At 43.5% G+C, this 23,804-nt stretch overlaps 1 protein-coding gene across 1 annotated transcript in view; it reads right to left on the bottom strand.

The window, feature by feature from the left end:
* Positions 1-16,948: 16,948 nt before the first annotated feature.
* LOC141127012 (uncharacterized) overlaps positions 16,949-23,804 on the bottom strand; it is a 49,412-nt gene continuing 42,556 nt past the window's right edge. Inside the window, exons 8-9 of the mRNA XM_073613138.1 lie at positions 20,382-20,467; positions 16,949-17,307 (exon numbers count right to left, since the gene is read on the bottom strand). Of these exons, the coding sequence (XP_073469239.1) occupies positions 17,190-17,307; positions 20,382-20,467 (204 nt within the window). The 3' untranslated portion in view covers positions 16,949-17,189. The remainder of the gene's footprint in view (positions 17,308-20,381; positions 20,468-23,804) is intronic.

Here is a 23,804-nt window from a genome sequence, read left to right as displayed (position 1 = left end):
ATTGAAATAACATCTTCTGGTTTCATTTTCAGTCATTAAATTAGAACTATAGGCAAAACTTTTTTTTACCATTTTGGATAGAGTAATGGAGGGTTATAATCCCTGTCAGATTTGTTTTCGCCATCTGTGCCCCATTGCAGAGATTTCCCTTCGCTTCCTGTCCCATAGCCAAACAGGAAGTGGGAGGAAATCCCTACAAATTAAGGGAATTCCTTGGGGACCCCCAGGGCACCAGAGCTAGTGTCCTCATTGGAAGATTTCCTCTCAGTTACTTTTCTGGGGACAACCCAAAATTTGTGATTTTCCTTTACATTCACTTGCAATGATAATGGCAAATAGGACAAATAGACAGGGTAAATTTCCTTAACCGGGGCAAAGACAGCAATAAAAACTGATGGACATTCTAATCCCCCTGCACTCTATCCAATACAAAAAAAATTGCCTTTAGTTATATTTTAAATGTTGTGCATTTCCATACTTGTGGTAACAGTTTAGTGAAGACCCTTTTCTTTTCATGACTGTGCCCCCCCCCCCCCCCCGTGTATAAAGCCAGCTCCATAAAGACATGGATGGCCAGTTTGGTGTGGTGGAACTCAAAATTCCTTCACAGAGCCCTGACCTCAACTCTACTGAACATTTTTGGACCTCAACCCTACTGGTGTACCCCACTGGTGTGGAGGAACTCGGGTGCCCTGAATGGAGCCCTGACCTCAGCCCTACTGAGCATGTTTGGACCTCAACCCTACTGGTGTACTCCACTGGTATGGAGGAACTCTCTGACCTCATACCTACTGAATACCTTTGGGGTGATTTGAAATACCAATGGTGAACTATGTCTTCTCATCAAACATCAGTACCCTACCTATGGACACAAAATCCCACAGACACCCTCCAAAACCTTGTGGAAAGTCTTCCCAGAAGAGAGGAGGCTGTTTTATTGACAAATGGGGCAAATCAATATTAATAGCCATGGGGAAACTCCATATAAACGACCATGGTTTTGGAATGGGATGCTCACTAAGCTCATGTGATACAAGGAGGAACTTGAGTAGCCTGCACAGAGCCCTGACCTTAACCCTACTGAACACCTTTGGGATAAATTGGGGATTGTAAGGCAGCTCTTCCCATCTAACATCAGTAGGTGACCTCACAAATGGGCACAACGTCTCACAGACACCCTCAAAAATCTTATGGTAAGCCCTCCCAGAAGAATAGAGGATGTTATAGCCACAAAAGGGGGTAACTACTTATTAATGGTCATGGGGTGGGGAGAAACTCCATATTAATGGCCATGGGGTGAGGGGGGGAGGCAACTCTATATTAATGGCCATTGGGGGGTGCAACTCCATAATAATGGCCATGGAGAGATGGGGGCAACTCTATATTAATGGTCATTGGGCAACACCATATTAATAGCCCTGGGGAGAAAGGGGCAACTCTATACCCAAGGTCATTGGGGGAGGGGGGAAACACCATATTAATAGCCCTAGGGAGAAGGAGGCAATTCCATAATAATGGCCATGGTTTGGCATGGGATGTCCAACCATATTAATGGCCGTGGGGTAGGGGGGGCATTATATTAATGGTCATTGGGGAAGTAGGGGGGGGTAACTTCATATTAATGGCCATGGGGAGAAGGGACCAACTCTGTATTAATGGCCATTGAGGAGGGGGACTCCATAATAATGGCCATGGGGAGAGGGGGGCAACTCTATATTAATGACTATTGGACCACACCATACAAATAGCCCTGGGGAGAAAGGGGCATCTCTATATCAATGGTCATTGGCAGAGGGGGCCCATAGCTCTGGGGAGAAGGAAGCAATTCCATATTAATGGCCATGGTTTGGCATGGGATGTCCAACAAGCTTATATGGTTATATGGTCCTCTCAGCTCCTCTGTAGTTCAGAAGTGCCGTCCCACAGGGCATAGTGAATACGTGTCACAGAATTCAAGGAAGTAAATATGTGGGGATCAACCACATGACATCGCCATCCTTAGTGGAGCAGCCTTGGTCCCTCTTATCCTCTCAGGAGTTCCAGTTAGCACAACCTTGATATGTTCCTATGGTTTTTGGGAGACCCATTTCCCGTGGCTTGGTGAGACCAACTTTTTGGTCTGTATAGCTGGTAAGGAGCCAATCTATTTCACTTTGGGTGTTCCGGTCTCCATTGGATTAAGGGACTTTTCTTTCATCACAGTGCTTACTGTAGCACTCGCCTATTGAAGTTTCTCCTGCAATGCTATTGGGACTTTTTATTCACTAATTTTACCACTCATGATAATATTTTCACTTGGGATTATCATATTTAATATTTATTTTGCATTTTTATTCATCTGTGTACCTTTTATCATCGTCATTTATATGCATATCAGTGTTGTTTTTTTATGAATACGTTTCACTTCACTCAATGATTTAACCTTCACATATGCTTGCATTAGTTTTCTTTTTTCAGCCTTGTTTTCACTTTTATCAATTTATTTAGCGCTGCACTATTTATATACTATGTGTTCAAAGACACTTTACAGGCTTGTATATATATATATAGTCTAGCCAAGCCTATACCTGACTGTAGGCCATTCCTGGAGTGCGTGTTCAAAGACGATTTCAGGCAGGGGACTCAGTGAGGTGCAGTTCATAAAATATATATCCACTGCATTGTAGTCACCACCACCACTGCCTAAGGCCCAATTTTTCTGCCCCTGTTTAACAGGTGCATGTAATTACAAACTTTGATCTAATATTTCTCAGAAGCGCCTTTTCCTGCGCTCAACAAAAGTATCTGTGAGGTTTTACAGTGTTGTGCCACCACCACCACCAGTACCGCCTAAGGCCCAATTTTTCTGCCCCTGTTTAACAGGGGCATGTAATTACAATTCTTGATATTATATTTCACAGCAGGGCCCGTTCCAGTGCCCACCAAGAGTAACTGTGAGGACTTACAGTGTTCTGGTACCACCAACACCTAAGGCCCAATTTTCCTCAGAGTGTATAGGGCAGGCCGTATAGTATATAGGGCGGTCTCCTATTTTCAAAAATCCGACTTACAAATGGAGGGAGGCAACAGGAAGTGAGAGGAAATCTACCCCTAGGAAGGGAAATTCTCTCTTCTAAGAGTTAATATGGGAAAAAAGGTGTCTCCACTAATGCTTTATCACCAATCCTTGTTTCCCTTAAAAACCCCAAATTTTCAAAATCCAATTGTCATTGGGACAGAAAGTGAGGTGAAATCTTCTGAACAGGGGCACAGACAGCAAAACAAATGTCACAGGGGTGATAACCCTTCCCTATGTTTTCCAAAAAGCTTTAAAAAAGAATTTTTGGCTGGAGCTACACTTAAAAAATGTACCTGTTCCAAATTACAAACAGATTCTACTTAACAACAAACCTACAGTCCCTGTCTTGTTTGCACCGCCTGTATACTACCTTTCCTTTTTTAATTTGGGTGCGGGGTTCCCCTTAATATCCATACAAGACCCAAAGGGCCTGGTAATGGACTGGGGGGTACCCATGGTGTTTGTCTCACTGATTTTCATCCATATTGCCAGGACCCGACATTACATTAAACCCGCAAGCAGTTTTAAATGACTTTTTTTCCTTTAAAAATGACATTTTGTGCAGGGACTGTTCTAAACACGGGAAACACGCGTCACTTTACAGGCATACTATAGACACTCCCCAGGTATGATATTTAAAGGAATATTTCACTTTTATTTGTTCACTTTAAGCTTCATTAAAATCACTGCTCCCGAAAAAACGTCTGTTTTTAAAGCTTTCTTTTGCATTTATACATCTCCCCTGGCGTAGGACCCAGGTCCCCAAACCCTTTTTAGGACAATAACTTGCATATTAGCCTTTAAAATTCGCACTTTTGATTTCTCCCATAGACTTTAATGGTGTTCGAATGTTAGCACTAACTTTCGGTCCGTTTGCATGTTCTGAATGCGAACCAAATGGGTGTTAGGCCCATCCCTATTATCATACTTTTCTGGTCTCTCTGCTTCTTCTATCATCACAGGTGCCTGAAGATTCTGCCTGAACTCTGTGTTCTGCAACCCAGTGACCCATTTTCAACTGACATCAAAGAGCCGGTCCAGGCTGGGGAAAGATCATAACCATATGGTCGGGATCCAGCAAAAGCCTGGATCAGCACCTGGCTCATCCTCTCAGCAAACCTCTCAGAGCCTGAGCTGGCCGCTCCATCACCCTGCACAGCCCAGCGATCCAGTGAGAAGGCGGGGGGGGGAGAAAGCGGTGACTGACAGTCACCGGCTCTCTGCTCACGGAGTTGTGAGAACCAAGCGATCTGTGGTCTTTCTCAGTGTTAGAGTCGGCGGGGTACAGATGCAGCATCAGATTGATGCTGCATCCACCTAGGTACGTTTTATAAAAGAAAACAAAAAAAAAAAAGAAACTTCTCTTTTAAAATAAGAACCTTGAATGGACTAAAAATAGGGCTTCCCTGTGAGAATCTTTGCAGGGAGGTAATTTGCTGGGTCAGGAGAGTTACTGGCCAGCAATGTTTGGGGAGCAGTCACAATAAGTCATCTTGGTCACAAGATACTGATGGTCAGTAACTCTCCAGAAATTGGCTTCCCTGCTCAGATTCTCACAGGGAAGCCCTATCTTGAGTCCATTCAAGGTTCTTATTTTAACTGAAGCACTGATGAAGGGGGAGTCCTGAAACACGTTGGCTGTTTCTTAGTACAAACTAATGAATTTGGACTCTTATCTTTTCATCTGGCGCCCCTTCTATTTGCGCATGTTTTTCTGGTACACGCACATAGGGCTTTTTTTCAGCAGGAACACAGTTATACTTCCTCCTCTCCTCTTCCCTTCTCTGTTGGGGGTCCCCCAAGGTTCTGTTCTTGGACCTCTCCTATTTTCAATCTACACCTCTTCCCTGGGTCAGCTGATTGCCTCCCATGGCTTTCAATATCATTTGTCACACCACTTCCTCAAACTCAACTTGTCCAAAACCGAGCTCATAATATTTCCTCCCCCACATGCCTCTTCTCCTGGCCTCTTTGTCAAGAGCAATAGCACAACCATCCCCCCGTCCCCACATGTCAGCGTTCTAGGTATTATCTAAGACTCTGAACTCTCCTTTTGGTTCCACATCCAATCACTGTCCAAAGCTTGCCATCTCAACCTCCGCAACACCTTCAAACTATGTCCCTTTCTAACCAATGACACTACAAAGCTTCTAATCCACTCCCTGGTTATCTCTCGCCTAGACTACTGCAACTCCCTTCTCATTGACTTACCTTTAAATAGACTTACCCCCCCTTCAGTCCATCACAAATAGTGCTGCCAGGCTCATCCAGCTTACAAACCGCTCAGTGTCTGCTACCCCTCTCTGCCAATCCCTCCATTGGCTTGCACTCACCCAACAAATTAAATTCAAATACTAACAATAAGTTACAAAGCCATTCACAACTCTGCCCCCAGCTACATCCCTAACCTAGTCTCAAAATACCAACCTAATTGCCCTCTTTGTTCCTCCCAAGACCTGCTCTCTAGCTCCCTCATCACCTCCTCCCATATCCGCCTCCAGGACTTCTCCTGAGCCTCGCCCATCCTCTGGAATACCCTACCCCCAATCTGTCAGACTATCTCCAAATCTATCTACTTTTTGGCGATCCCTGAAAACTTTTCTCTTCAGAGAAGCCTATCCTCCCTCCTCTTAACAACTGTACAGTGGAGCATAATCCATTCCAGGAGAATGCTTGTAATCTAAAGCACTTGCATATCAAAGCTAGTTTCCCATAGAAGTCAATGGAAACAAAGATAATTAATTCCTGCATTGACTTCTATTGCATGCAATACCGCATGTGGCCAGAGGTGGGGGGCGTCGGAAATACTCAGGGATAGCTCGGCTGAACTCGGAAATGGAGTATTTTTCTGAGTGTTTCCAAGTGGCTCAGAGTGTCACCGGCACCTCCGCACCTCTGGCCAAATGCAGTGCTGTACACCCCATTAGCTTGAATTCTGCTTGTTGTAGTATTTATTTATTTCAGGTACTTATATAGCGGTGTCAATCTACGCAACGCTTTACATATATATTGTACATTCACATCAGTCCCTACCCTCAAGGAGCTTACAACCTAAGGTTCCCAACACACATACATATACTAGGGCCAATTTAGACAGAAGCCAATTTACCTACCAGGCACAGGGAGAACATGCAAAGTCCAGGCAGATGGTGTCCTGGTTGGGATTTGAACCAGCAACCCCTTTTGCTGCTAGGTGGAAGTGCCAACCACTACACCACTGAGACAACACTCGCAAACCGAGTCAGAATTTTTTTTTCTTTTTAAAGTTGCTCGTCTTTCAAAACGCTCGTTTACCGCGTTACTCGTTAACCAAGGTTCCACTGTACTTCTATTTTCTTCATTAGCTCATCCCCCACAGCTATTACCCTCTTGTATCACTTGACCCTCCCTCTTAGATTGTAAGCTCTCAGGATCAGGGCTCTCTGATTCCTCCTGTATTGAATTGTATTGTAAGTGTACTGTCTGCCCCCCATGTTGTAAAGCGCTATGCAAACTGTCGGCGCTATATAAATCCTGTAGAATAATAATAATAATAATGATCAGTCACAGACATTACTGAGGGAACGTGTGGAAATGTCAACTGGTAATACTTGTGTGGAAGATTTGCCGGATGGATGGTTGGAGAATGGATTTAGCCAGATGATGGAGCTATGAGATTTCTGATCCTCATATATAGAAATGAAGATGTGTCCAACATGAAGAGAACCGCACTGTTGTACTTGGATCATCACGATTGTCTGGCTTATTGGCTCATGTGATTCTCTGTAGACCAGGCAGATCTTCATATGGTCATGTTCCTTGCGAGCTGCTATGCGATAATGCATAGTCGTGTGCCACACTATTGTGATATAGTGGTGAGCTGAATGTGCTGAAGTGATTAGATATCAAGTATTGTGTCAAAAAAATAAAACTTTGAAACAAACCTTCAAAATGTTTCTGTTTTTGTTTCTATATCCTTAAGTATCTTGTTGACTCTAGAGAAAGAATGAATTAGCCAGCACATAACATATTAACCACTTAAGGACCGAGTCTCTTTCTGAGATTTGTTGTTTACAAGTTAAAAACAGCTTTTTTTGCTAGAAAATGACTTAGAACCCCCCAAACATACTATTTTTTTCTAACACCCTAGAGAATAAAATGGCGGTCGTTGCAATACTTTCTGTCACACCGTATTTGCGCAGCGGTATTACAAGCGCAATTTTTATGGAAAAAATACATTTCTTTGAATTAAAAAATTAGCCCATTTTTTTTATATTGTGAAAGATAATGTTACGCAGAATAAATTGATACTCAACACGTCACGCTTCAAAATTGCGCCCGCTTGTGGAATGGCGACAAACTTTTACCCTTAAAAATCTCCACAGGCGATGTTTAAAAAAATTCTACAGGTTGAATGTTATGAGTTACAGAGGGGGTCTAGGGCTAGAATTATTGCTCTCGCTCTACCGATCGCGGCGATACCTCACATGTGTGTGGTTTGAACACCGTTTTCATATGCGGGCACTACTCATGTATGCGTTCGCTTCTGCACGTGAGCTCGGTGGGACGGGGCGCGTTTTAAATTTTTTTCTTTTTCTATTTTATTTTACCTCTTATTTTTTATTTTTACACTGTTATTTAAAAAAAATGTGTCACTTTTATTCCTATTACAAGGAATGTAAACATCCCTTGTAATAGAAATAAAGCATGACAGGACCTCTTAAATCAAAAAAGACCTCACATCTCATATTTACACTAAAATGCAAAAAAAAAAATACATTTAAAAATAAATTTAAAAAAAAATTGTCATTTGAAAAAAAATAAAAAAGTCCCTTTAAGAGCTATGGGCGGAAGTGACATTTTGACGTCGCTTCCGCCCTGCAATGGTATAGAGATGGGTGGGGGCCATCTTCCCCTCACTCGTCTCCATACCCAGGAAGGGGAAGCATCCGATCGCCTCCGCCGCTACCGACGGCTCCAGTAAGCGGCAGAGGGCACCGGAGAGCGCTGGGAGGGGGGCACTCTCCCGCTGCCGATAAAAGTGATCTTGCGGCGAGTCTGCCACAGAGACCACTATTATCAGAAACCAGACCGCACGCTGAAGAAGAAGATACTGGGGTTATGGCAGTTATCTGCTGCTATAACAAAGATATCCCTCTTCAAAGTGAGGATGTATATCGGTGTGCGGTGGTCCGGAAGTGGTTAAAGTACCTCTCTGGTCCCTTATGGTGTATGTTTTCCTCAGGAAGGGATGAAACTCACATTAAATTTGAGTTTTTGAGATTAGCTATGGGGATTTCAACAAATGCAAGCTACAACAAAATGGTGCCCACAAGTACATAGGGAGTTGAACTACAATAAATTGGCAGCAGAAAAACTCTATAAAAACTCTGAGCGGTGGGTTGTCCAATCAATCCCCCTGATAAAGTCACATGCCCTGTGATGAAACGCGTAGGAGTTGGGCTTGGATGACATCATGAATCAATCGTAGCGATATTGCACAGTATTACTATATTCAAAAATGGTCTGGATATATTTGGTGTGGTTAAGCACCCACAGAATATGAGTGAGTTTAATAAGCAATTTTGTTATTAACCGTTTGCTGACTGCGCTATAGCCAGATGACAGCGACAGCATGGCCGGCCAGTTCTGGAAGGGGGGGTAATGATGACTTGATCGCATCCTTCAGACACTGCTGGTCTCAGGAAGAGCCAATCAGCAGCTCTTTACCACGTGATCAGATGTGTCCAATCACAGCTGATTACAATGTAAACACAAGCCAGTTATTGGCATTCCTTTCCTCACGTTGAATTAATGGGGGATTTTCCGGAGGAGCGGGTATAAAGTGACCCCAGACATCTCTGCTGTATCAAAATTGGATCAATGATCACAAAACATTGTAAAGAAAATCATCATAAAATGTATCAAACTTCCACCTGTCACCAAATAACAACATTGTTATTGATTAAAAGAAAGAAGCACACACTGGGCCCATGAACTCCTCTGATAGTGAGAGATGTCTGTCCACAGCACAGATCGTGGTATCAATCATGTATCCTGCTCCTTCAGCAATATAGGGAATACTACAAAGATTTGTAACATGATTGAATCCCTTCTTCACAAGGAGGGAAGAGGAGAGCCGATAACCAGCCTCTGTTAAAGGAGCAACTACACTGATAATCAGGGTACTGATTATCAGTGCAGTCATCAGTGCTGCCAATCAGTGCCCACCAGTGCCCCCTCATCAGTGTCAGCTATCAGTGCCCATTAGTGCTGCCTACCAGTGCCCATCAGTGCCACCTATAAGTGCCACCTATTAGTGCCCATCAGTGCCTCCTATCAGTACCCATCAGTGTCACCTACCAGTGCTTATCAGTGCCGCCTACCAGTGGCCATCAGTGTCGCCTACCAGTGCCCATCAGTGCCACCTATCAGTGCCACCTACCAATGTTTTTCAGTGCAGCCTACCAGTGGCCATCAGTGCCACCTATCAGTGCCCATCCGTGCCACCTACCAGTGCTTATCAGTGTCGCCTACCAGTGCCCATCAGTGCCACATACCAGTGCCCATCAGTCCTGCCTATCAGTGTCTATCAGTGACGCCTACCAGTGCAGATCAGTGCCTATCAGTGCCACCTACCAGTGCCCATCAGTGTCGCCTATCAGTGCCCATCAGTACCACATACCAGTGCCCATCAGTCCTGCCTATCAGTGCCCATCAGTGACGCCTACCAGTGCAGATCAGTGCCTATCAGTGCCACCTACCAGTGCCCATCAGTTCTGCATACCAGTGCCCATCAGTGCCGGCTATCAGTGTCAATCAGTGCCGCTTATCAATGCCCACCAGTGTCACCTCATCAGTCCTGCATATCAGTGCCTCATCAGTGAAGGAGAAAAATTACCTGTTTGCAAAATTATATAACAGACTATGAAAAAAAAATTTTTTTTATCAAAATGTTCAGTGTTTTTTTGTTTATTTAAAAAAAAAAAAGCTGGTGGTGATTAAATACCACCAAAAGAAAGCTCTATTTGTGTGATAAAATGATAAAAATGTCATATGTGTACAGTGTTACATGACCGCCCAATTGTCATTCAAAGTGTGACAGCGCTGAAAGCTGAAAATTGACCTGGGCAGGAGGGGGGTAAAAGTGTCCGGTAGGCAAGTGGTTAATAAATGATATAAAGGATAAAGCACTATCTTAAGAACTTTGTTTGCGTGGCAATAAGCAGAAAAGAGAGAGGATAAGTGAGGAGAACCGCCATTCAGCACAATGAGGATTTCAGATCACAGTCCTATCTGAGGAGACAAAGTAGGATATGACCGAAGAGTACCATGTGAGGTCATCATTGGAAGGTGAGAACACATCTGGTGGAGCATTCAGCACAGTGTGAATTCACAAAGCACGGAGAGGTGGAATCCATTCAGGATTAAAATGATCAGGAACACGGTGCACAGTAAGGTCGTGCCGTTTGCTGTTTTTGGTTCAGTTTTTTTTTTTTCAGATTTAAGATTTGATGCAGCACTGGATATAGTTTGGGTAGACAATTTCACATCTAGTGGTGAATAGAGGTTTTATTTATAGTTATAGTTTTTACGCAAGAAAATAGAAGGTCAGGTTGCAGAGTTACTATCCCTTCATCCACATTTACCTATGGAATGGTTAAAAACCTTTAAAATTAATACTAAAAAAGTGAGGGGGAAACCACAAATCCATAGATACCTCGTCCAGACAAAGTGTGGAAACTGTGAAAATATATAATTTGTCTTCACATCAACTTAAAGACCATGAAACCTCATTGCTAGCTAGAGGCCTTAATTTTGCTCCTACCACCTTTCCTAACTCATTTACCATGTTCAAAGATTTAAATAAAATTATTCGTAACCTCACCCTAAAAAGACACTATAACATGAAAGACAAGAAGGGAACTAGCCAAGTTCCTACCATCCCCAATGATCTGCACTGTTCTTTAGAGACACCAGCTGACCACCAAGCAAGACTTGATCTTTGTGATTTATGATGTGATTTATGAATTCAGATGAGGATGATGATTTGGTGGTCTGGTCGCAATACTCCCATGCTTCTCCATCTACTAAACACACTTCTTTTAGACCCAAATCTATTTTTAACCGCATCCAATCTAAAGGCCCCTACCTAGCCACTTTTTATCAAGTAGTTTTTGAGGAACTTTCAGACCTCTGCCTCTCTAAATCTTCTAAGCCCCATTACTCCATAAATAACCTAAGTCCCCAAGAACACAAAGCCCTTAAATCTCTGAGTACCAACAGCGAGATCATAATCAAGCCCGCCAACAAGGGAGGAGGCATAGTGTTACAGAACAAACTAGACTATCATAAAGAGACCTATCGCCTCCTCTCTGATACAAGTACTTATGAGAAGATGAGATCTGATCCATTAGCCAAATTCACAGAGGAGTCCAAAGCAATATTATCACAGGCATCAGCCCAAGGTGTACTAAACAAAGCTGAGGCTGCTTTTTTTCTAAGACCTTTTTTTTCAAGTTCCTTATCTATACCATTTGCCTAAAATCCATAATAACAGTACCAATCCACCAGGCGGTCCCATTGCATCTATGAATAGCATTACCACCAGCTATTCATTATATATAGACCATTTTCTGCAAACACTGGCCCAATCCCTTCCATGCTTCATTTGAGATGGTACTCACTTGATTGACCTATTGCGACGCTACAGTTGGGAGTCAACCTATTTATGGGTATCCCTAGATGTGTGTTCTCTTTACACATCCATACCCCATGAAGTAGGTCTTGAGGCAGTCGCCCACTACCTCAGAACCAATCCCACCTTGAACACATTACAGATAGATTTTATAATTTCAGCCACCAAGTTCTGTTTAGAACATAACTATTTCATTTTTGATGGTCAGTTTTATTTACAAAAACAGGGCACGCCATGGGTGCGAACTTTGCACCGAGTTACGTAAATTTGACCATGGGACTGTGGGAGACCAGGTGTGTCTGCGCTGATAACCCCTTCTCGGCACACCTGGTGCCGGCACACCTGGTCGGCACACCTGGTCTTCTATGGTCGCTACATTGATGACATCATCATTATCTTGGATGGCCCACCAAGTTCAGTCCATGAATTTATCACATACTGCAATAACAATACTTTTGGGCTATCATTTACTTCAGTTATGGACCCGGAGTCTATTTGTTTTTTGGATTTGGAATTATCTCACATCAATAACATGGTTGTCACAAAAAACTATATCAAACCCACGGCCGGAAACTCACTTTTACATTACTCCAGTTGTCATCACCCCAGGTGGGTGAAGAATATACCTAAAAGCCAATTCCATCGCTTAAGGAATAACTGTACTAGACTAGATGACTACAGTTCCCAATGTACCACTCTCCAAAGTAAGTTTATTGACAAAGGTTATCCGACCAATATCATCAATGAAGCTGCTTCCCTTTATCATACAGATACTCGACCTATTTCAAAGACTTAGAATCCCAAACCAGTAATTAGATACATTACGCAGTATCATGCGAGCCATAAAAAAAATTTAAAATATTTTTAAAAAACACTGGTCTATCCTGACCCAGGATCCCCATCTATCATCCTCATTATCCTCTGTACCCATATTTGCATATCGTAGGGCCCCCAATATCAAAAGTAAAATTGCCCCTAGTAAAATTAAGATCACAAACAAATCCACCACACTCAGACAACTAACTCTGATCCCATTAGTGAGGATGTACCGCTGCAAAAAGGCATTATGCCTCACCTGCGCCCATGTTACACATGGCAAAAAAACTTTTGTGGCTAATGGTAAAGACTTCACTTTAAAATCTTTTTTTATTGTTCTACTATATGCGTGATTTACTGCATATCTTGCCCATGTGGGCTGTTATATGTCGGTAGAACTATCAGGACCTTACGTGTCAGGTTTGGAGAGCATAGACGGGCTGTCCAGGCGAACAACCCTGCCTACAGTACTGCCTGCCATTTTGCTACTCACCACCAGAAAAACATCTTTGACCTTGATGTGTGGATTATTGAATCCATATCCGACAAATTTACTCCAGCTGAGAGTTTCCAGCGTTTATGCAGACAGGAGACATTCTGGATATACACTTTGAACAGTATGACACCACACGGCCTCAATGAAGAAATAGAGATTAATACAGTAATATAAATACGGTCACCATTAGTAACCTTATCATGATTGATTCTGCTTGTACATAAATTACAGTCATTATCATAATCTCTATTATGATTGATATTTTGTTTCTTTGTATAAATTTTTGATGGACATCCTTTTTGTATCATTTCAGGTATTTGTGGGCTCCTCCCCTTTTCTACATAATTTATCTTTCCCTCCTTCACATTCATCTTTCACGATTTTCTTCAGTCTCAGTGCACCCTGTTTACCCCTTTCTTCATCAGGTGGGTAAGCAATATTCTATCCCGATTGCCCACCAACATGCGTCCACAGGGCATGGACATCTACCATACACGTCTTTAGTTGTAATCTTTCTAGTTTTCTTATCTAGGTGTAGATATGTGTACATTCATATACATTTTCTATAGATTATTAGATATTTCATATATATATATATATATATACAGTGGGGCAAAAAAGTATTTAGTCAGCCACCAATTGTGCAAGTTCTCCCACTTAAAAAGATGAGAGAGGCCTGTAATTGTCATCATAGGTATACCTCAACTATGACAGACAAAATGTGGAAACAAATCCAGACAATCACATTGTCTGATTTTTGAAAGAATTTATTTGCCAATTTTGGTGGAAAATAAGTATTTGGTCACCTACAAACTAGCAAGATTTCTGGCTCTCACAGATCTGTATCTTCTTCTTTAAGAGGCTCCTCTGTCCTTCACTCATTACCTGTATTAATGGCACCTGTTTTTAATTTGTTATCAGTATAAAAGACACCTGTCCACAACCTCAAACAGTCACACTCCAAATTCCACTATGGTGAAGACCAAAGAGCTGTCAAAGGACACCAGAAACAAAATTGTAAACCTGCACCAGGCTGGGAAGACTGAATCTGCAATAGGCAAGCAGCTTGGTGTGAAGAAATCAACTGTGGGAGCAATAATTAGAAAATGGAAGACGTACAAGACCACTGATGATCTCCCTCGATCTGGGGCTCCACGCAAGATCTCACCCTGTGGGGTCAAAATGATCACGAGAACGGTGAGCAAAAATCCCAGAACCACACGGGGGGACCTAGAGAATGACCTGCAGAGAGCTGGGACCAATGTAACAAAGGCTACCATCAGTAACACACTACGCCACCAGGGACTCAGATCCTGCAGTGCCAGACGTGTTCCCCTGCTTAAGCCAGTACATGTCCGGGCCCGTCTGAGGTTTGCTAGAGAGCATTTGGATGATCCAGAAGAGGATTGGGAGAATGTCATATGGTCAGATGAAACCAAATTAGAACTGTTTGGTAGAAACACAACTCGTCATGTTTGGAGGAAAGAGAATGCTGAGTTGCAACCAAAGAACACCATACCTACTGTGAAGCATGGGGGTGGCAACATCATGCTTTGGGGCTGTTTCTCTGCAAAGGGAACAGGACGACTGATCCGTGTACATGAAAGAATGAATGGGGCCATGTATTGTGAGATTTTGAGTGCAAACCTCCTCCCATCAGCAAGGGCATTGAAGATGAAACGTGGCTGGGTCTTTCAGCATGACAATGATCCCAAACACACCACCCGGGCAACGAAGGAGTGGCTTCGTAAGAAGCATTTCAAGGTCCTGGAGTGGCCTAGCCAGTCTCCAGATCTCAACCCCATAGAAAACCTTTGGAGGGAGTTGAAGGTCCGTGTTGCCCAGTGACAGCCCCAAAACATCACTGCTCTAGAGGAGATCTGCATGGAGGAATGGGCCAACATACCAGCAACAGTGTGTGACAACCTTGTGAAGACTTACAGAAAACGTTTGACCTCTGTCATTGCCAACAAAGGAGATATAACAAAGTATTGAGATGAACTTTTGATATTGATCAAATACTTATTTTCCAACGTAATGTGCAAATAAATTATTTCAAAAATCAGACAATGTGATTGTCTGGATTTGTTTCCACATTTTGTCTCTCATAGTTGAGGTATACCTATAATGATAATTACAGGCCTCTCTCATCTTTTTAAGTGGGAGAACTTGCACAATTGGTGGCTGACTAAATACTTTTTTTCCCCACTGTGTATATATATATATATATATATATATATATATATATATATATACACACACATATCTATGTGTGTATATACGCTTAGATATGTGCTAACATGCGCATGTGAGGGAATATATGTGTGCCTATGATTATCCAGTCACCATTCTATTATATTTATATTAAGCATTCCCCTAATTTACCATATTTGCTACCGTTATTTTTAAAAATATTATTCCAATGTGCTATGCATGTGCTCCTATTCATATGCATATGCATGCACCCAGTATGGTAATTTAAATTAATTTAACTTAATTATATTATATTTATCTTTATTTTTTATTGTTTACACTACTTTGATATAACTTAAATTTATAATATCCAGTTACCATTCTATTATATTTATATTTAGCATTCTCCTTATTTACCATATTTTCTACCGTTATTGTTAAAAATATTTTCCAATGTGCTATGCAGGTGCTCTTATTCATATGCATGCACCCAGTATGGTCATTTCAATCATTTTAAATAATTACATTATATTATTGTTATTTTTATTTCTTACACTGCTCTGATATAGCCTAAATTAATACTATTCATCCAGAGCCCATTAGTTTGATTGTCTGACTGGTCATTTCGACTATCCGACTTTTAAATGATCCTATTACATTCATCCATCCATTAGCAAGTTTTCATCTATCTTTTACATGTTTTCTTCACATGCGCTTTTTTTCTCTTTTTATATGCAGTCTTTCTTTCTTTTTTTTTTTTCTTCTTTTTCGTTCTAAGGTATGAGTTTTTAACATTTTTTAACTACAGGTATTTTAACATTATAAGCACTATCTGTGCCCATCTCTATGTTGAATTATTGTCCTTGGTTCAGCTGACGCCATTGCGTAGTGTCAGCCTATATATGATTGACAGTGTTTACCAGCCAACTAGATCTGAAGAAAATGCGGATGCATTGAAACGCGTCATCTGACACATCCACATGTCATTTCTGCTGCTTAGTCTCCAGTGAGTTGTGTTTTCCACGTTGGTCTGTTTCCGGTCCTGGTTTCCGGGGTTTTTGATATGGACGGCACGCAGCCTTGCTGACACCCAGGTCCCTCTGCAACCCCCAACAGCTACGCTCTCACCGGCACCAGTGAAAGATCACAGACCGCCCCAACTTTTTTCATCATCATCTGGACAGCCCTCCTTAACATAGCTGGGACGCTCCACTGTGAACAGCCGCGGACTTCCACCTGCCTTTTTTTTATTGAGAAATTGTGAGTAGCCATTTGCCCACCTTTTATATATTCCCATTAAAGTTGCTCACGATACTGCACTTAGATTGGTGCACCTTGTCTCCTTTTCCATTTATCTTCCAGAGTAATTGCTTCTACTCCCAAGAGAGCTGCCGCTGGTGCTTATCATCATTTTTTTTCATCTTCACCATTCATCATTCATTTTTATTAATTATATTGCTGGGACTCTTTCTTTGTGTATATGTGTGTGGTTATATATGCACTAGCCATATATATCACAATCTGTGCGTGTATATAGATATTTATGGTATAAGATATCATCATATAATCTTTATGTTTATTTATATATATTTATTTATATATATATTTTTTTTTTTGATTGTTGCTCTATATGTCTGGTCAGTCATTGCACCTTTTACTCTTTTCCTTGGGAAAAAGGAATTGCAAAGGAAGTTGAGTGACTATGGAGAAAAGTGATGCATTTACTTTTTTGTAATTCTTCATAAAAAGAGTTTAAAAACGGTTGCAGAAAGTTTTTAAGGAACCCCTCGTACAGTACAACAAATCACATTTCTTTTCTTATTGACCTGACTAGAGTAAGCCAGCCTGATTGGCTGAGTTCGTACACTTTGCTGTGCCATATTGAATAAGTTATCTTTTAATCTTCTCTCTGAAGACTTCAATCAGCACTGATCTTCTCCATCCCTCGATCAGTATTTCCTGGGCTTCTTCTGACAGATCCAGGGCAGGGGGGTGGCGCAGGGCTGACTTTCCAACTCTGGCGAGGCCTTTGCACACCAATCATATGCCTTGGATTTGAACGTTTCCCTGTGAAAATAGAAAGATGTCATAAGCTCCCTGCACTGTGACTGGAGAAAGAACATTTATCATTAGTGAAGGGCTGGCGGAGTTCTCAGAGGTATAGATGGTTGAGCCTTCTTCTGTTGGACCAGACTCCAATCTAATCACCGTGTAGGCAGGTGCAGTTCATCTTACCTGCTGTAGGTGGCGTTGTTTAGCTGGCCGCTGTGTATAGGGAAATGGAGGTTGAGAGGAGCTTTGTTCCTCTGAAGCCTCCGTAGGTGTCATCAGGTTAGCAACAGTCTGATTGAAAGCTGCTGCTCTGGTTGACCTCCACGGCCATCTTTAGTGAGGGCAATGCTAAACTATAGCACTGTCCCACTGTGGTTGTTGCACATTTGTGAAGTGTACAGTGTAGAGTGTAGAAACAGGATCTCCACTGGCTAGGGGCAGTACACTTAGCTCTAGGGTCAGGTTCTGGTTGAGGAGGGACAGTGCAGGGAAACTACGCCTGGCTCTGCCATCTGAGAACCCTACAGAGTTGGAACGAGGACCTGCCTACCTGGTTACTAAAGACACCTGCACCACTGCCTACCAGCCACTCCCTTCTTTATATGCTTTTCTGGTAATGTAGTCTTCCAAAAAGTGAAAAAGTGCCCTCTCAAGTACAAAGACTGTGTTTAAGCACCACCAGAATTGTTAAGAGCTGTTAAACCTGGGTGGCCTGTAATATTGAGGATTTGTTGTTTTAGTGTTTAGTTTAGTGTTTGGAACTTCAAATGAGCTCCTGTCTTCCACATACTAATTGTTACTTTAGCTTTGCTAAATAATAATTGTGCCAACTTCCTGGGTCTCGGTGTACCTTTACTCCATCTCTGGTACCAACCAATTGGCCTGCCTACATCTGGGAATGTCTGGTACCAAAATCAGCATGAAAAGCCCCCTAAGAGACTCAAATATTTAAAGATCCAAAGATGGTACCCATCTTTGCCTAGGGGGCTAGGGAGAGACTCCTGGAAACCCAATGTAGATGAGGGATCAGACCCATATGGAGAGCCTGTTTGTGAAAGTTAGCATCCCCTTGTGGGTGGAGTCAGAGTAGGGTAGAGGCAAGGGCCAGGACAAGAGGCGGACAGGAGGGGCGACTGCCCTGGGCACTTTGGTATCATGTGAGGTGGTGGGGGCACCACAAGAAGATTAGGGGAAGGGGATTTGTGCTGAAAAGGGGAATTAGGGGAGCGGCAGGGGATAAGAATTTTAGAGGGCAAATATGGGGAGGTATGCTAGGAATGATGATTTGGGGGGACTTGTGTTGGGATGGGGGAAAAAGATCTGTGTGTCATGACCTTGCAGTAATACATTCATGACCTGTCTGTCTCTTACCTGGTCTGTGTATCAGCCTTGAGGCTTGTACTCTCACACCTGCATGCTTAAGTAATCTTCCCTCTGTGTGGCTCCACCCTAGCCTCAACAGGAACCACTATTTAACACCGTATTCTCCAAGCCTGCCTTGCCGTGCAATATTGTGTGTTTGGCTTCCTGTTTGCCGTGTGCTCTAGTTTGTCTCTGTCTCTGTTACCGATCTTGGCGTGTTCCCGACTATTCCTGTCTGCTTGTGACCCTGACCTTTGGCGCGTTCTCGACTATCCCTGTTTGTCTGTGACCCTGACTTTTGGCGTGTTCCCTGTTATCCTTGTCTGCTAATCGCCCCAACATTTGGCTACCTCCCTACTTTTCCTTTCTGTCCTGGGCTGCTGTTTCCTCTCCATCCTCCTGTAGCCTACCGTGATCGTGAGCTGGGAGACCCTGGAGGCCACGACCTGGAGCCAGTTGCAGCCCAGTCCATCCTCACCACTAGAGGCTCTGGTGAACACCAACTGGCTCTTAGACTCCGCGCCCTGGGGAATCTATGCTCTAACTCACTGTGGGATCCATGTTGGTGCTCCAGGGGACCTGCCTTCCTGATCCACCCCGAGTTTCATCTGCAGCAGTCAGCCTTAGGGTCCACTATCATAGCGATGCACTCCTGACCCCAACGGGGTGCATCTGTCACCTGGATACAGGTGACCTGACACTGTGTTAGAATTGGGGGGGGGGGGGTGGTTGGGGGGTTTGTGCTATAAAAGTAATATGGTAGAGGGGATATATATATATTTTTTTTTTTTTTTGGGGGGGGGTTATTCTAATAAGTATGGTTGGGGGGTATTTGTGCTTGGAGGGGAAATTTGTGTTTGGGGGGGATTTGTGCTAGGATGGGGTATTGGGGGAGGGGAGTTTGTGCTGGAAGGGCAGGTTTGGGGTGAGGGGGGGATTGGTGCTTGGAAAGGAAATTTTAGGGGTAGAGGATGTGTGCTAGCAGGGGGATTTTTTTTTGAGGGGGGATTTGTCCTGGGGGCATAAGGTGAGAGAGAGGATTTGAGCTGGGAGTGGGGTTGGGGGAAGGGGGGGTTTATTCTGGGAGAGGGGGTTTCAGCAGGGGGGTGAATTTGTACTAGGACCAGGGGAATTTATGTTTAGGGGGTGAGCATTAACGCTCAATTTTTTTGGGGGGGTTGGGGCTTTCGCAAACACGTAATATTCATACTTCATGGGGGTGGGGTGCAATTTGGCATGTTTGCCCTGGGCTCTAGATGACCTTGTCCCGGCACTGGGTAGAGGAAAAGGTGAGTTTAGGCTGGAGAGAGGAGAAGATGTCTTTCTGAGCCCTCGTGGGATAGAAGGGTCTCAGCAAAGTAAAATTATTATTGGGGTAAGGCCACCAGTTCCCTCCTGAGTTGGCACCATCAGGATAGCTGATGGTGCTAAACCAAATCTTTTTAGGTGGGCAAGAAATCTGGATCTGGCCAGCCATATAAGATGGAACAAAATATTCTCTGGGCTTCTTTCAATCAAATTTCTACAAGAAGAGTTAAAGAAGGATGTGGACTGACTCTTTTTATTCCTTATTTTATTTCAATCTACATATCTCCATATTTCCTGTAATTATGTAGAAATGACACAACCAGCAAACTGTGACTTCTTCCCTGTAAGCTCTACAATACGTCTTTCCCTCCAGTACTCCACTGACAGTACATACAGTTATACATACAGTTACTACTCACTGGAGGCTTTCATCCGACCACTTCCATGTATTATTAACTCTTCTCAAACCGATCCAGAAACTTCTTCTGTCTGCCTCAACCATCGCCTGGAAGCCAAATGAGATATATTAGTGGGGCTACTAGTGATGCATGTGTGTACTGTGTTTAGTAATGCGTGTGGCTTAAAATATGACTGTATTGACCCACAACAACCAATCACATTTGTATTTCTATTTCTTTCTCGCAACTCTCTTGTGGTTGCATCTTTCAATCTGTCTGGGTGTGGTAGAGTAGAAAAAATGAATTCTTATTTCAGATACATGAGGACCCTACTAATCTAATGACCTACCGAAGGTCCACATGTAAGCAGGTGCAGTTAGCTAGTCTGCCACTAGGAGGCTCTGTTACAGAATATTGTCTGTTTATAAAGAATGTCATTGGGCTCTAGGTCCCTTTTATCTAGAGCCCTCCTTTAGTAATATAATTGGTGAGTCAGTGCCCATATATATGCCCGTTTGGGAGGAGCCTTAGTGCAGTCAGAGCATGGTGGCCAGAGGCCCCACAAGTGTACAGATATAGTCAGCAATGTGGAGGTCCTGGACAGAGCTGGAGGACAGGGAGAGGTAGACCTGCACCCAGGAAAGCTGACTGTTATCTTCCTATCCCTTATTGTTGGTAGAGGAGGCTAGAGTGGGTTTAAGGCCAGGCCTAGTGTTCGCTGAGGCGAGTGAAGTGTACCCAAGCAAGAGATGAACTGCAGTGACCCTGTCTCAGGAGACTACCTTTCAGTGGCGGCCCGTCCATATGGGGCCCAGGGGCGCTGCCTCCCAAAGCCATGCGCCCGGCCACTTATCTCCATGCAGGGTGGCGGACGCATGGATTTTAATATTTTTTTTTTTTTTTTAAGCACATGATTAGGCTGTAATTGGCTTAAAAAAAAGGGTGGGCTCAGGGCGTACCCAGTTGTATGATATTAGTAAATTAATTAATGGCTAACGTCTTCCTGCTTCTCCTCACGGCCAATCAGGAAGCGGGTCCTGCAACTTTGACCTAATCGGGTCTCAGAACCCACTTCCTGTTCGGTCGAGAGGAGAAGCAATGGCTCTGGCTCTTCCCTCTGCAAGCTGGAGCGAGTAGCAGCAATGGCCTTCTAAGGTATGGCCAATGATCACTGCCATCCGTCTCCCACGGGGGGGGGGGGGGGGGGCACTGATCGCCACCATCCATGTCCCGTGGGGGGGCAGGTTTCTTTGCCACCCCCCCAAAATACTGAGCACCAGCTGCCACTGCTACCTATAAGGAGTTGTGAGTTGGACACAGATAGCCTAAGGCAAACCAGAGACCTCTGACTAATGACCATGGGGAGGAGAGAGACTGAGTAAGGGAAGATGGCTTACTGTTAATGTGCTGTATGCTGCTTGTTGTTCTAGTAGAAAGAAGTGGGACAGGAACTTGTGCCGGTGGCGCCAATACACAGCCATTCGCAAGACCCCATACACAAATGACCATAAGAATGTCAGAATACGTGGTCAACGAAGTAATACGAGACGGCAGAAGGTGCTGCAGACCTCATGGGGACCTCAAGAGAGGTGTAGCACCCTCCTGACCCCCAAAGCATATGAGGTACCTCAGAGGATGGGTGGGCTAGCATTTTACCTTGACATCCAGTCTGTAGGTAGGTTCAGTCTGTACTCCCTACAGTAGTTGGGGCTCGACCGAAGCAGCAGTGCAGAAGGGGAAAGAAGTTGTGAGGAACTTTATTCACCAGGGGGACATCTGTCCAAATGGATGCTGGTGCCCCTTATGACCTCAATGGCCATTTTGGGTCAGGGCAGTGACTATTTAAGGCACAGGCTCCCATGTTTGTTGTGCAGTTTGCAAGTGGTTAGTGTAGGGACCGTATCACCATCTGTCAGGGAGAGTGCAGGGACTACATCTTTCCTCAGATTTAGGAAGCCTCCGATTTGGGTGTGGACCAGCCAGGCCACACTCCCGCTCCTCATTGCAGAAGCTGTCAGCATCACTCCAAGCTAACGCTCCGCTGTTAGAGTTTTGTAAGTGGTTTCGTAAGTGGTTTCAGTTGGCTGTGCCTACCTGCCGGGCCTAATTGTGCTTTGTTGAGACTTTTCTTAATACACTGTTCACATTCACCCAGCCTCTGCTGGATTTAACTCCAGGAATGATCCATTTATTAACTTGTTTAGTCAAAGTTGGTTACAGTTAACCCTTCATAGCTCGCAGCCAAAGGATTATTGAAGATGCAGACATTCAGTGTACTAGCTTGTGCTACATACAGTCAGTGCTGATCTTTTCTGAGTGCTGCTCACTTGACTTGCCATCTGTATATTGAACAAAGGGGGATGCTTGCTTGACACCTCCACCGTTCTAAGAAACTGTTTAATTTTTTGAATAAACATATGACATTTTCTGAATGGACAAAAGTGAAAATTGTGACATTATCTGCCGTTCCTCTCAGCTTTTTCCCATGAGGGAACGCTTTGCAGTCATTGAAAACAATACAAGACATTCTTAGAATAGTGGAGGTACTGAGTGAGTGAGTACACTCACAAGTAAATTGGTCATAGATCACTGCTGGTCAACACACCACGCTGCACCCTGCTCTCACTTGGTGGCAGTCAGCAGGACATGCCCCTCTTGGTAGCTGGTGGGGAAGAAAGAGTAGGGATCACTATGGCATCATAAGAATGGCCTTGGCCCTAGTGTCTAAGTTTAAGGGGTCAAACATCTCATTATCAGAGTGGGAAGAGAAACTGGAGCATGCTGCTTGCCACATAGTTACTGTACGTGCACCACGTTTAGGAGTGGGCCCAACACTGGCCAGCTGAAGGTTTAGAGCTGACTACTGACCAACTGCTTCACCATAACCTTCCCCTGGTTGAGAGGTACCTCTAAGGGGAGCTTCATATACCATCATAGCTATTCATGTAGAGTGCTCTCAGAAGTGCGTATAGACCAATGGCTGCAGTGGAGTGTCTGTGGGATTAATTATTATTTCTATCATGGTTAATTGCTATGTTGACTTTGCTCAATTGGTACACTCTTCTATCCTAAGCTGCTATAGCTTGGAAATTCCATTGATTTGCATACTGTGAGTAAATGTATTCTTCTACCTGCTCATCCATGTATGTGTTGCCATTTACCTTAAACTGTGACAATACATCTACTCTATTTTACCGGTAATCAGTCTGGTGCTTATTTCCTGGTACTGAAACATAGTTGTTTGCAGGATATTGATATTTGTCCTCCCATAACTGTTTGCAATTACCATTCGTGTAACCAGATGTATAAGAGGGGCCAAGGTTGATCAGTCTCGTCAAAAGGAACAGAGAACCCAATCTACCAAGCAGCTCACCAGCATTCTGTGAAACCAGCATCTGACTGCAAGAGACTACTTGGTCCAGCTACTGACTCCTTGGGAAGATG

The sequence above is a fragment of the Aquarana catesbeiana genome, linkage group LG01 (assembly GCF_042186555.1).
Source record: "Aquarana catesbeiana isolate 2022-GZ linkage group LG01, ASM4218655v1, whole genome shotgun sequence".
NCBI lineage: Eukaryota > Metazoa > Chordata > Amphibia > Anura > Ranidae > Aquarana > Aquarana catesbeiana.
This window is presented reverse-complemented; position numbering and strand designations above follow the sequence as displayed.